At 39.7% G+C, this 14293-nt stretch overlaps 1 protein-coding gene across 5 annotated transcripts in view; it reads left to right on the top strand.

Annotated features, from left to right (window-relative positions):
* The window catches only part of TAFA2 (TAFA chemokine like family member 2), a 505302-nt gene that overhangs the window by 158919 nt on the left and 332090 nt on the right, over positions 1–14293 (top strand). For all 5 annotated transcript variants that reach the window (XR_003858735.1, XR_003858732.1, XR_003858733.1 and 2 more), the window contains exon 2: positions 9137–9203. Coding sequence is in view for 1 of the 5 variants with exons in the window: in XM_029616859.1 (XP_029472719.1) it covers positions 9163–9203 (41 nt within the window). In the remaining 4 variants the exon portion in view is untranslated. The remainder of the gene's footprint in view (positions 1–9136; positions 9204–14293) is intronic.

Here is a 14293-nt window from a genome sequence, read left to right as displayed (position 1 = left end):
TGCCAATAGGAACACAGTCTGACAGAAAAATATAAGCCTAGCATACAACAAAATTAAGGTAATGGTTACAGTGAAATTATAGTTCCATTGAAACTAAACATTCTGATATTTATTTATTTATTTATTTATTTATTTAATTTATTAAAAGTTTTTATATACCGCGCCATGGGGTAGTAGTCTATCCATCTAGGTGGTTTACATAGTAAAACAAACACAATCTCATAACATACAACAAGTTAATTCAGCAAATAGCAGTCATGAAGCTACTTTCTTGTTTCTATTGTTATGCCTCTAGGAGACACTACAACGAGTTGTGGTGTAGAATAATACCAGTTTTAGTTTTTAACCTTGGAATAAATTCTTTCAGCAGAATCTTAGCTACAGATATATCTGCCTTTACTACTGGGAAAGCCTCCTCCACCCTGAGAAACAGCAAATCATTTTTAGTGCGTACTTGTAATTTTGACATAAAGTCAATTTGATAAAATCAATTTGGGTTTGCAAGAAAGGGCATAGGGGGTGCTTTAGGTGTGCTGGTGTGATGACCAAATCTTTGGATGCTTGGTAATAACCAGAACCCTGACTGCTGAGACCAACCCCCACCAGTGATACCATGCCAAGGAATGCTCGTAACTTTTTCAATGTCCCAGGGACCTGACTTTCAAAAAAGCCTCAATTCTCTTAGTAGTCATTTTTTATAATTAACATTACCATGTCATAATGTACTCCATTAGATTCACTTACGCTCACCTTCAAAAAAACTTACAGTAGTATTACTCTTTTCAAACAAAACTCTTTCCAAAAAGGAAGAGCTCATCCAATTCTGTATTCTCTGTACTGATAATATACAGATTTTTATTCACTGTAAATGAAACTAAACATTCTTGCTAAATCAAGATTATTATTATTATTATTTTTAAATTCCTCAGTAATTAACTCCCCTAGGAATTCTGAAACAAGGAAAAGCAATATATCCTTTTCTGATAATAAATTAAATACTCATAGCCTTTCTAAATCAAATTATTATATGAAAATAGCTTCAAATGAGCACATTTTGCACAAACATGTCTCATAATTCTATAGCACAAACAACAAAGAGAACTCTTGCGGTCCTGTATTTCAGTGACCAATGTTGAAAAAGGCACTGCTATTAATGATTAATGTCCCATCAAGGAGTGAGCGATATATTAGAAAAATATTTAAATATGGGTATGTGCTGCATCAGAAAGCCAGGTGACGTGTTCTATACACTGAAGAACCATCCGGTCTACTAATCATTTGTGGCACATACCAAATTATAGAACGCTGAAGCGCTTAATGATGATTTTTAAACACAATACATTTTTAACCAATGTCCCAACTTGGAGTGCTTAAACCATGAACAAGGTGGTTTGGATATCTTTTGCGAGCCCTTGTGTCCATCTTCAAGAGAGATATCTAAATTCTTCAAATACCCCTGAGGAAGCTATGCCCTATAGTGAAACACCAGCCGCTGTCGAGTCTTGAATATTTCTTGTTCGTGGTTTAATCACTCCAAGTTGGGACATTGGTTAAAAATTTATTGTGTTTAAAAATCATCATTAAGGGCCTCATTTTCCAAGGAGTTACCACGTGTGATAATTCCGCAAACCGCGCTAACAGCAGTTAACGCGATTTGCTAATGCAAATTTTGTATTCAGGGGGTGAAGCAAATGTAAAGTAGGGAGGATTTGCGTTACAGGCTGGTAAAGGTTTATCATGGTTCACAATGTCTCCTGACAGGCCTGTTTGAGGATGTGAGAGAGAGAGAGAGAGAGAGAGAGAGAGAGAGAGAGAGAGAGAGAGAGAGGAGAGAAGAGAGTAGAAGAGGAGAGAGATAGATAGACAAGATAGAGAGAGCGATCTGCTCGCCTCCTGCTATCATACTATCATCGAGAGAGAGAGAGAGAGAGTGAGTGACTAGCCATAGTGTCTTCTTTACCCTATGGGAGGCCCACCTAGTAACTCGAGGCGAGGTTTAAGTGTTAGTGTAGGGGGTTAGGGGCCACTTTCACATTCAACGTGAGACGTACGAACAGAACAGTGGTCTCTTGTGAAGATTTGATGACCTACGGAGTGAGGAAACTCACTCCAAGATGAGATTTGTGCAATGTTATCTCCACCTAGCTTGTTGTTACCCAGGTAGAGAGTCCATCAAGCTAGGTTGAGAGAACATTGCACAAATCTCATCTTTGGGTGAGTTTCCTCACTCCCTTTATCTACAGCTGATTATATTTTATGCCCCTAAACAGGTGTTACAATTAAAATGAATTGAGAGGGGATACTAATTCAGTGGATTAACTCATGGAAACATAATCTTTCAACTCAAGATTTCAGTCTTAAATCCAGCAAAGGTTGGTAGTACCTAAACGTTATTATTCCCTAAAAAGCTTTAGGTGGCCTATGTGTAATGAGATTGTGGGATTAGTCCAGTTTTAAAAAAACAGATCTAACATATCACTTAAAACTGTTATTACAATTGCCATCTCTGGCAAGCTGAGGAATAAGACTGGCTTGCTATTATATCCTTAAAGGTGATTCCTGCAGAAAGGACATTTTCATGGCAGCATGAATCAACTTGCCACTGTCTAGATTGTACCTGTTCCATGGATAAACTGAGCATTTCAGTTTACAGTGTTATGAATTCAGCACATTTCACAAACAGTAGAATGACTTGGACAACAAGTGGGGAAAGCATGTAGAGGCATGGCTTCAGGAATACTTTCTCACATTGATTTGTAGAAGAGGGTGACAAGATTCTAAGGTTCTTATATTACATATTGAGCACATGCTGTGCTTCAGTATGGATTTTCCACTTTTTGCAGTATGTTCCATATATTGCACTAACGAAGAAAGAGGGTAAGGGTGGGAGAGAGCAGCTTGGAAGTTGCTTTTGGGTATGTGTGTATGTATGCTTGGGTGTGTATGTGAGGTCATAGGTAAAATCAGAGCTCCTGGTTTCCTGCAGCAGATTTTTCAAGATGCTGTGGCAAAAGTTAGCAAATTCTTTAACAGATCTTCCAAAGTTTTGCAGCAATTATGTGACAAATTTGCATAATATTGCATAAAGTTTCATACCTCTGCTTATGCAAAAAGTCAGTTTGAATTGAAAACAATTAATATTGTTTGTTTTAAAAATATTTATATATACAAATAAAAAATATATCAAGATCAAAAATTAACATTTTATCAAGACATACAGTGTGTTACAAATATAATTGTGAAATGTCACTTTTGTTTTGAATTGAAATAGTGCATCTATCCTTTTTATATTTTCTTGAGTAAGTCTTTGTCATATTTCAAAGTATATGAGCTTCTGTGTGCTAAAAATGCCCTCAGCATCAGCAGGGAGTCATGCTGTTAGTTGCACAGAATGATATATGCACACATATTGGACACACAGTAACAGATACAAAAAGAGGTTGAATTAGAACAAGCAGAAAATATTCATCAGTAGTGTCATTCATTAAGGGGCGGATTTTAAGAGCCCTGCTCGCCTAAATCCGCCCAAAACCGGGCGGATTTAGGCGAGCAGGGCCCTGCGCGCCGGGAAGCCTATTTTACATAGGCCTACCGGCGCGCGCAGAGCCCCGGGACTCGCGTAAGTCCCGGGGTTCTCCGAGGGGGGCGTGTCGGGGGCGGTCCCGGTTGTCGCGGCGTTTTCGGGGTGTGTCGGCAGCGTTTTGGGGGCGGGTATGGGGGCGTGGCTACGGCCCAGGGCGGTCCGGGGCCATGGCCGCGCCCTCCGTACCCGCCCCCAGGTCGCGTCCCGGCGCGCAGGAGGCCCGCTGGTGCGCGGGGATTTACGCCTCCCGGAGGGAGGCGTAAATCCCCCAACAAAGGTAAGGGGGGGTGTAGACAGGGCCGGGCGGGTGGGTTAGGTAGAGGAAGGGAGGGGAAGGTGAGGGGAGGGCATTAGAGGATTCCCTCCGAGGCCGCTCCGATTTCGGAGCGGCCTTGGAGGGAACGGGGGTAGGCTGCGCGGCTCAGCGCGCGCCGGCTATACAAAATCCATAGCCTTGCGCGCGCCGATCCAGGTTTTTAGCAGATACGCGCGGCTCCGCGCGTATCTACTAAAATCCAGCGTACTTTTGTTTGCGCCTGGAGCGCAAACAAAAGTAGGCTATTCGCGCTCCTTTTAAAATCCGCCCCTAAGGTTTCTATCAACTGAAATTAATTTGCTCTCTGCCAGCTGTGGGACACCAGTAGTTGTAGACTTCCAAAACACATCCTGGTCTTTGTAAATGATCTATGATTGGCCACATATGCAGGTGCAAGAACTTTTGTATAAAGATGAAATTCTCCTATAGGGACATCACTCCATCCAGGGATCATGTCAAAATTATTTTTGGTTTAATAAGGATTTAAGAGATCTTTGAGGGATCAAACTTTCTGACTGCCTTCTCTGCCCTAGCTAACTTTACCTCCCCTACCCTTCACTTCAGGACAGGAGGAAGGGGGCTGGGGGTAACAACAGTAGTTGAGGACTCCCTGCAGGCTGCTTGTAAGGGGATGGGCTGCAGTAGGAGCAGAGATAGAGCTGAAAGCAGGCACCATGCAGTTTCCATCAAAAGATTGAATTAAGTGGTGTGGAAGCTTTCAGGAATGCTGATTATGTGGCACATTGTAAAATATGTGGCAATAAGTTAATTATGTGGTTTCTCCCATGACTGCACAATCCCTTAATGCTAGGGACGCTGAGTAATATTGTGATGCTCTATGGGAGGCAGTTAGAAGCTGCAGAATGTTGGCAAATGATCCATCCTAAAGCACCTTTCCCCCAGCAGCTTGTGCCAAAGTAAAATTGAAGAATTATTCCAATTTACTTTATTAACATAAAATATTCAGATGTAAATTCATATTTTAAAAAGCAAGTGAGGAAGAGTGAACCTCATTTTATTTTATTTATTTTAGTTTAGTTTTTTCTATACCGGCATTCGTGAGAGTATCACATCATGCCGGTTTACAATAAACAGTGGGGTGATAACAGGAACACTAAACAAAATAAATAACAGGTGCTAACATAAAATAGTTACAGTTACAATAAAACAAGGATAAGTACAACTAGGAGCAAGAAGAAAAATGATAGGAACTTTAACATAGTATATTAACCGAAGTATGATGGGGTACATTACAAAGAATTATGTGATTTACAATGACTTGTTCATTTGAACAAATTGCAGTTTTTTACATAAGGGTAGTGATCAGAAGTAATGGTTTTCTGCATACGGGTAGTGCTTGGAGTAGTGGTTTTCTGCCTATGGGTAGTGATCAGAAGTAATGGTTTTCTGCATATGGGTAGTGCTTGGAGTAGTGGTTTTCTGCCTATGGGTAGTGATCAGAAGTAATGGTTTTCTGCATACTGGTAGAGATCAGAAGTAACGGTTTTCTGCATACAGGTAGTGCTTGGAAGTTGGTTGTAGGTGGGTAATGAGTTTAATCCGAGTTTGGGAAGGCTTTTTTGAATAGCCACGTTTTGAGTCTTTTCCTGAATGTTGGGAGGCAGGGTTCCTGCCTTAGCTCCGTTGGGATGGAGTTCCAAAGAGGAGGTCCTGCTGTGGAGAATGCCCTGTCTCTGAGAGTTATGTGAAGGGAGGTTTTGGAATGAGGTACCTGAAGAGAATCTTTATAGTGCTCTCTTATGGGTCTGGAGGAAGTATGTTTTTTGAAAGGGATTTGTAGGTTGAGCGGAGCTATTTGTTGGATAGCTTTGTATATTGTGGTGATGGACTTATATAGTATTCTATAATGAATCGGCAGCCAGTGTAGGTCTTTGAGGATTGTAAATACAAACAAACATATTAGGGATGTGAATCGTTTTTTGACGATTTAAAATATCGTCCGATATATTTTAAATCGTCAAAAATCATTAGAGGCGATATACAATAGGAATTCCCCCAATTTATCGTCAAAAATCGTAAATCGGGGGAAGGGGGAGGGGAAGGGGGAGGGCGGGAAAACCGGCACACTAAAACAACCCTAAAACCCACCCCGACTCTTTAAAATAAATCCCCCACCCTCCCGAACCCCCCCAAAATGTCTTAAATTACCTGGGGTCCAGTGGGGGGGTCCCGGTGTGATCTTCCACTCTCGGGCCACGGGTGCGTTAATAGAAATGGCGCCGGCGCTACCTTTGCCCTGACAGGGCAAAGGTAGCGCCGGCGCCATTTTGGTTCCTGTCCCCCGACGTCATGAGCGCAGGAGATCGCTCCCGGACCTGCGCTGCACCCCCAGGGACTTTTGGCCAGCTTGGGGGGGCCTCCTGACCCCCACAAGACTTGCCAAAAGTCCAGCGGGGGTCCGGAAGCAACCTCCTGCACTCGAATCGTATTGCCGTATTGCAAAATGGCCATACGGCCGGCGCCATTTTGCAATACGGCAATACGATTCGAGTGCAGGAGGTCGCTTCCGGACCCCTGCTGGACTTTTGGCAAGTCTTGTGGGGGTCAGGAGGCCCCCCAAGCTGGCCAAAAGTCCCTGGGGGTGCAGCGCAGGTCCGGGAGCGATCTCCTGCGCTCATGACGTCGGGGGACAGGAACCAAAATGGTGCCGGCACCATTTCTATTAACGCACCCATGGCCCGAGAGTGGAAGATCACACCGGGACCCCCCCACTGGACCCCAGGTAATTTAAGACATTTTGGGGGGGTTCGGGAGGATGGGGGATTTATTTTAAAGGGTCGGGGTGGGTTTTAGGGTTGTTTTAGTGTGCCGGTTTTCCCGCCCTCCCCGATTTACGATTTACACGATTTAAAAAAAAACAAAAAACAAAACCGCGACAATCCGATTCCCTCCCCCCCAGCCAAAATCGATCGTTAAGACGATTGATCACACGATTCATATCTCTAAAACATTTACACATACATCATACAAATACACATGAACACATGAGGATTGCAAATACAAACAAACATATACACATACATCATACAAATACACATGAACAGTGATAAATCTCAGATGTATCTTTGTGTGGTAATATATGTGTGTGTGGGTGTGCATGTAGGAGAAATATGGGTGTTTGTGTGTATGGAGGTTTTGTATGTGTAGGGATGGGTAGAAGGGAGTGTGTGTACGTGTGTGGGAGTGTGTTTGTATATGGGATAGTTTTTATGTGTGGTAGTAGAGGATGCAGGTGGTATGTGTGTATGTGTTTTTTTGTGGGGTTGTCTTGTGGAATGAAAGGTATGAGTGTATGTGCAGTGTGAGCAGGGGGAGTGTGGAGGGATATGTTGGTGTGTGTTTGTCTTTTGTGAACTGTATATGGGTGTATGTGCATGTAGGTGTGATGCATCTAGTGTGTTTTGTGCAGGAAGTATGTGGGGAGCAGTTTCAATATGGAAGTTTGGGGGCTCTTGTTTGGGGAAAGCTGTAGGGAGATGTGTGTAAGTGTGTGGGGGTATGTAAGCTTGGGAAGTGTATGGGAGGGAGGACAGTGAGATGGCTTCAAAGATGCTTTGTCAGCAGCTTTGAGTCCCCCCCCCCCCCCCAATCTGTCAACATTTCACAGCCTCTAATTGCTTGACATTTTACACAATGGTGAATTTATGGCAGGATTCATTCTCTGAAAATTCTGACCTGATGTTTCTGGTTTTTAAGCTCATCCAAGGTATTCCCATTTTCTTCCAGTGAATCAAATATGATGATGTTCTGTCCTTCTTTGGAAGTTTTTTTGTCCCCATATATATATAGATAGACAGATGGATGGATAGACACTGATCACTTTTATTCAGTTTTTTTCCAACATTCCATATGTCAGAAAGCTTAAAAATGAGTGGAAAATAGGAGATTGGTATATATATATTGGTATATTTTATTCATTTCACTTTTAACTATAATTAGAACCAATAGGCACAGTAAATAGTAGTGGCTGTGTTACTGATTACAGTAATTTGAATTACTGAAGAGTTAATAATATGCAATACAGTTGGCACTGTTAGTAATTTTGTGATTTTAGTGCAAAATAATTTGTTATATAAAGTTGCTGCAGGCAATATTACATGCCTCTTTGCATATAAATAAAACACATTTCTGAAAACTATAATTACAAAGTATGTTGAGCTCTTATTTGGATGAAAGATAGTATTAAATTTAAACTATTATCATCTTATTACTATAGACATAACTCGAATCATATTTGAATCATATTTAGAGGCATGAATGATTTATCAAGAAAAACAGGTCAAAGAAAAACTGTTCTGAATCTTTAGTTTAACTTGGAGTTAGAAATAGATGAAAGGAGAAGGTAGAGATAAAGCTAAGGCTTTTTTAGCTTGTTCAAAGAAGAGGCCATATGCTTCTATTCTACCTAACTTGTTATTAGTATCTATTTGGCACTTTTCCCTGATGATTACACACATGGTATAAAAAAAGCATAACATGAACGCTGTTAAATTTGAAATAGAAACATTTTTATGTATAATAAGTTAGGACCTGATTTGAAAAAGCATTTACATGCATAAAGCTGTTTTATATGTGTAAATACACTTTGCTCATGTAAGTGGGCCTTTGAAAATTGCTACAATATATGACATTGAATGGTCCATAGGATTTACTCGCGTAAGTGACTTTTGAAAATTGCTACATTAATATATTACATTTAGGTGCGTAACTCACGTGCATAAATGTAACATATTAATGTAGACATTATCAAAAGCCTGCACATGAAGAGAGAGATCGGCTTAATAATTACAGCAGTTTGGTAAGAAAGAGAATTTCTCTTTAGGAATTTTTATTCAAAAATTTGTAAGAAATCTGTACTGTATAAGGCCCTATGTATCAGCATGTCCAACTGTAATAGTATAAAACATTTTGCTTCTTCTGTCACTCCTATGGCAAGTTTTGTGCATTTTGGACTGCAGAAATATGGTGCTAGCTCATTCAGCCCAGAGATGACTGCATACGTATTGAATTCTGAAGTGTATTGGAATCATGTTTGGATAAAGTTCACTATATAAACTCAATTTATGAATAATATTAATAATTATTAAGAGGATCCTTACATTCTCTGTATAACCAATATAAGCAGGAGGAATTGAAAGAAAAACATTGTGTTTTCAATACTGCAGAGTTAAAAGAAAATAATAACTCATATAGTAAAACTCTGCAATTCTTCTCAGGGTGTGCCACAAGTGATCCAAAATGAATGCTGGTCCTCATCGAACAGATCCTCTGTTCGCACCCCAGGTAAGACCTCATACAGTGTCTACTAGGTAGCAATATGTACTGAAAAGCAGGGAGACATCTTTTTTTGATATAGGGCTTAAATCTTGTGCTTCTCATGTTTGTCTTTGCCTATGATGTTTAAAGAAACTGCTAATAATGATTAGATGTGAACCAGATGAATAAAAATGACCTAAGATTGGAAAAAAATATATCTAGAAAAGTTGTGAATCTCCTTTTAGAGATTTTATATAGTGGACCTTAAGGAACTTGGGATTACTTTAATCTTTGAAGTAGCCATTTATTTATTTAAAAAAAATGTGTATGCCATATTATCCAAGGTCCTAGGCAGCTCAAAGAGCCCTATAGTATTACTCAGTAATTTATTTTCACACATTGTCCTATAAGGGCAAATAAATTACTAAGGCATCTACATAAGGCAATAATATTATCATGTAGTAAAATGACTTATAATGTAATATGTTGATCATGTTATCTACTATGCTCTTATAGTGCCACTTTGCAAGTGGTAAAGTGGTGTGTACAGTATGATATGATGTCTGCCAGCAAATGGTAAACCTTTTGTTAAATTTTATATAAATGAAAATTATCATGAAATTAAGTATTCTGACAGTACATCCTAAAGCACAATAAAGTATTTAATAAATAATGTGAATATTCAATCTGGAAACGTTATTGACACTTGGAGGTGAACATGGCAAATTGCATTAGCTATAAAAGAGCAAACCTAAGAGCCACACAATTTTGGCTAACATACAGCCGGTTATTGTGCTCTGGCTTCAGCAGGAGAGAGGGAGAGAGAGGGCAGGAACAGCAAGACAGAGAAGAGGAGAGGTTCCACCTTCACAGAGTAAGAGACCCAGATAGTGTAGGCTAAAGCTTTTTAGCCTGAAGGCTATTCTGCTTGGACTTCATGAGGAGTGAGTAATTTACAGATATAGGTTGAGCTCCAGTGCTATCATGGCTTTATACGAGATCATCAGTCAAAACCTGAATCCTCTGACAGACATGTATTATGCCATACCTGCCCAGGTCATACTTTTGAATTTGCTTCATTTTCTAGCCTCTGGCTTTTTTTACTTTGTTTTAGTAGGTGGAATGGAATGGTCAACCCTTTAGAGATATTTCAGTCAAATACTTCAACTCTGCAAAGTCACACTTGGTATTATATATTTCTTGCTAATGAGAAAAAGCATGGCAGGACTTTAAAAGCGACTTTTATGTCATAGCTGATCTATCTAATGTGATCAGGGATGAATTTAAAATTATGGCGCCCACAGGCAAAGGAACGGGTTTGGGGACTTTTGCCTATAGAAATTAAAGCATACTATGGGGTGCCTGCAGAACTTGGTGCCTTAGGCACATGCCTTTGTTACCTATGCCTAAAACCAACCCTGAATGTAATACATGCTATTGATTCCACACATGTTAAGTTGGCATTACCTTGTGAAAGAGAAATGGGGTTTTAAAATCAACAGCAGTTTCATTCCCTAAACTTTCAAATAGTCTGTGATGTGCACATAAACATTCTGAATATGGAGTCAGGAACCTTGGCTGCTGCCATGATTCTTTTATTTTGCTACAATCCACCCTCTTTCAACAATTTCAGGAGGACATATGAAAAAAGCTGGCTGTGGGTGAGTATACTTCATTTCTATCATTATATTATGTATCCATAAAGCTTCTTTGCCATGTGACAGGGATTCAGTAGCATCATACATGTTTGTAGTTACTACTATTTATTTAGATTTTTCTATATTTCGCTTTTTGAACTTTTTTTCAGCATATCAAAGCGGATTACATTCAGGTATTGTAGGTATTTCCCTATCCCCAGAGGGCTTACAATCTAAGTCAATACTAAGACTGCATGCCTTCAAATTTTTGGTTTATTATAGTATTAATGAGCTTAGCAGATACACCTAGACAGGCTATCAGAAGTTATATGTGAAATGGTCAGCTAGGCCTATGGGGTACCAATGCACCTTATTGGGGATGGAAAGCCAGCATTCCATGCTTCTAGTGTAATGGCAGGAGTTGTCCTGATCTCTTACACAGTCATTTGACTGCAATCACATCATCAGAGGAATATCCCTGTCAGGCTGGCTATGTCATCTGAGGGAGAGCTGCTCCCCATGGCTGACCCTTGCCTCATAGCTGGTCCAACCTCCAATCTCAATGAACCTAGAAGATATACTAGGGCAAATTGACAAATTAAAGAGTAGCAAATCACCCGAACCAGATGGAATACATCCCAGAGTGCTGAAATAACTGAAAAAAGAAATTGCAGACCTACTGTCAGTAATCTGTAAACTATCCTTAAAATCAGCTTCAGTATCTGAAGATTGGAGGGTGGCAAATGTAATACTGGTTTTTAAAAAGGGTTCCAGAGATGATCCTGGAAACCACAGACTGGTTAGCCTGATGTCAATGCTGGGAAAAATGGTTGAAACTATTCTAAAGAACAAAATTACTGAACATATAGATAGACATAGTTTAATGTGACAGAGCCAACATGGATTTAGCGAAGAAGAGTCTTACCTCACCAATTTGCTACATTTTTTTGAAGGTGTGAATAAACATGTGGGGAAAGCTGAGCCAATTGATATAGTGAATCTGGATTTTCAGAAAGAGTTTGACAAAGTTTCTCATGAGAGACGAGGAAATAATAAAGTTATTAGAAAGCAGTGATCTGTTGTGGATTGAGAACTAGTTAAAAGATATAAAACAGAGATTAGGGCTAAATGGTCAGTTTTCTCAATGGAGAAAAGTGAATAATGAAGGAATATGTATTAGGATCACTGCTATTTAACATATTTATAAATGACCTAGAGATGGGAATGATGAGTGAGGTGATCAAATTTACTGATGATTTAAAATCATTCAAAATTGTTAAGTCACAAGAGGATTGTGAGAAATTGCAAGAGAACCTTGTGAGACTGGGAGATTAGGCATATAAATGGCAGATGACATTTAATGTGGACAAGTGCAAAGTGATGTATGTAGGGAAGAGCAACCCAAAATTATAGTTACACAATGCAAGGTTCTACATTGGGAGTCACCACCTAGGAATAGGATCTAGGCATCATTGCAGATATGTTCAAATCCTCTGCTCGGTGTGTGGTGGTGGTGGTGGCTAAGAAAGTAAATAGAATGCTAATAATTATTAGGAAAGGAATGGAGAATAAAACAGAGAATATCATAATGCCTCTCTATATCTCTTTATAATATGACTGCATCTTGAGTATTGTGTGAAGTTTTGGTCATTGCATCTCAAAAAATATATAGCAGAGTTAGAAAATGTACAGAGAATGGTGACCAAAATGATAAAGGGGATGGAACAAGTTCCTATGAGAAAAGGCTAAAGAGGCTGGAGCTCTTTAGCTTGGAGAAGAGACAGTTGAGGGGAGATATGGTAGAAGTCTATAAAATTATGAGTAGAGTGGAACGGGTTAGTGCAAATTGGTTGTTTACCCTTTCAAAAAGTACAAAGACCAGGGGACATTCAATGAAGATACTAGGTGATACATTTAAGACAAGTAGGAGAAAATATTGTTTTACTCAATGCATAATTAAACTCTGGAATTCATTGCCAGAGGATATGGTAAAAGATGGGTTTAAAAAAGATTTAGAAGAAAAATCCGTAAACCATTATTAAACTGGACTTGGGGAAATCCACTGCTTATCCCTGGGATAAGCAGCATGTAATTTATTGACCTTCAGGAATCCTTCCAGGTACTTGCTGGAAACAGAATACTGGGCTTGATGGACCTTTGGTCTGACCTATTATGGCAAATCTTATGTTCTTATACCCAGGATGCTGAGTGATGCAGCAATAGGCCTACACATACACACATTCCTATACATCACCCTGGTATTATCCTGACAGTGAAAATGTTTGGTGTATATGTGGCACAATTGTTAGGTGTATGAATAGCCAGCACAAAACAAAACCTAGTGGACTGATAGCCAGCTCAAGTGATGTCAGACCTGAGAAAACGATACTTAACTGGACTCATATCTTGGAAACAACTGCAAGGGCATCTGCCCTCAGTAACCAGCACGTACCCACATGCACAAATTTATTAATTGGACAAGGGATAAGAGGCAGGTAAATGCAGACACCTGTTGAATGGCTGAAGGTAACCCTTTATAATGCTATGCACGCCCGATAGATCACTGAGTAGATTTGAGCCTTGCATCACTTGCTTTGTATTGCTTGCTGCTCCTGGAGAAACCCACGCCTTTCTCCATAATAAACTTCTCACTGTTTTGACTCTTAAAGCTGGTCTTTATTGGTCTTACTAGTCCGAGGTTTACATAGGTCTTAGCTAAAACCACCTATTGTGTGTAAGATGAACTATTGTGTGGGGAATTGGAAAGAGAGTTTGCCACCCAATATAACAAATAAAAATAAAATCAAACAGACAGCAGCCAGGGACAGTATCTGGGTCAAATTGGTACAGCAATAAAAAGCAAAATACCACTACTGGCTACCCGGTTAAACTCAGGGGGAAGCAACTGGAAGAATCCTTGTTTCTGGTGGGGCAAAATAGATGTGATGCCAGCAAAGACCACCGGGCCCAGAACTTGTAACTGCAAGAGTTATGCCTGCCTCTTGTATTTTGTTACAGGTAACTAGTTGTGTTTTCACAGTTAAGGACGTGATTAGGTAAAAAAGGATCACTTAAAGGAATGTATATTGAATCGATTTGTAGTTTATTATTACATAGCTCCGTGAAGTAAATATATGCTTGCACATGCCACAAGGCTCAGAAATTGTCACTGTACTGGTAGTGTCTTCCTAGTGACTTTTGTTACAGAAAATAACGATTGTGTTTTCACAACCTGTGACACACTGAGGGTAATTCCTTTGGGAATACAACAAAAATTGGCAATGAGGATGGAGTAGATTAGAACTTGCATACTGAGGAAGGTCACTTGGTTTTTGAGTTTAATATATGTATTAATTTTCTTATTAAGGAAAGAACATGTTAAACATAACCAGAACAAAATGACATCACCGTGAGGACAAGAAAGAGAAGCCATACAACTTCCAAAACTTATATAAAGGGAGCCATTTGAAACAAACAAAA

The sequence above is a fragment of the Rhinatrema bivittatum genome, chromosome 9, assembly GCF_901001135.1.
Source record: "Rhinatrema bivittatum chromosome 9, aRhiBiv1.1, whole genome shotgun sequence".
NCBI classification, from domain to species: Eukaryota; Metazoa; Chordata; class Amphibia; order Gymnophiona; family Rhinatrematidae; genus Rhinatrema; species Rhinatrema bivittatum.
The sequence above is the reverse complement of the archived record's forward strand: the minus strand, read 5'-3'. Positions and strand labels throughout refer to the sequence as shown.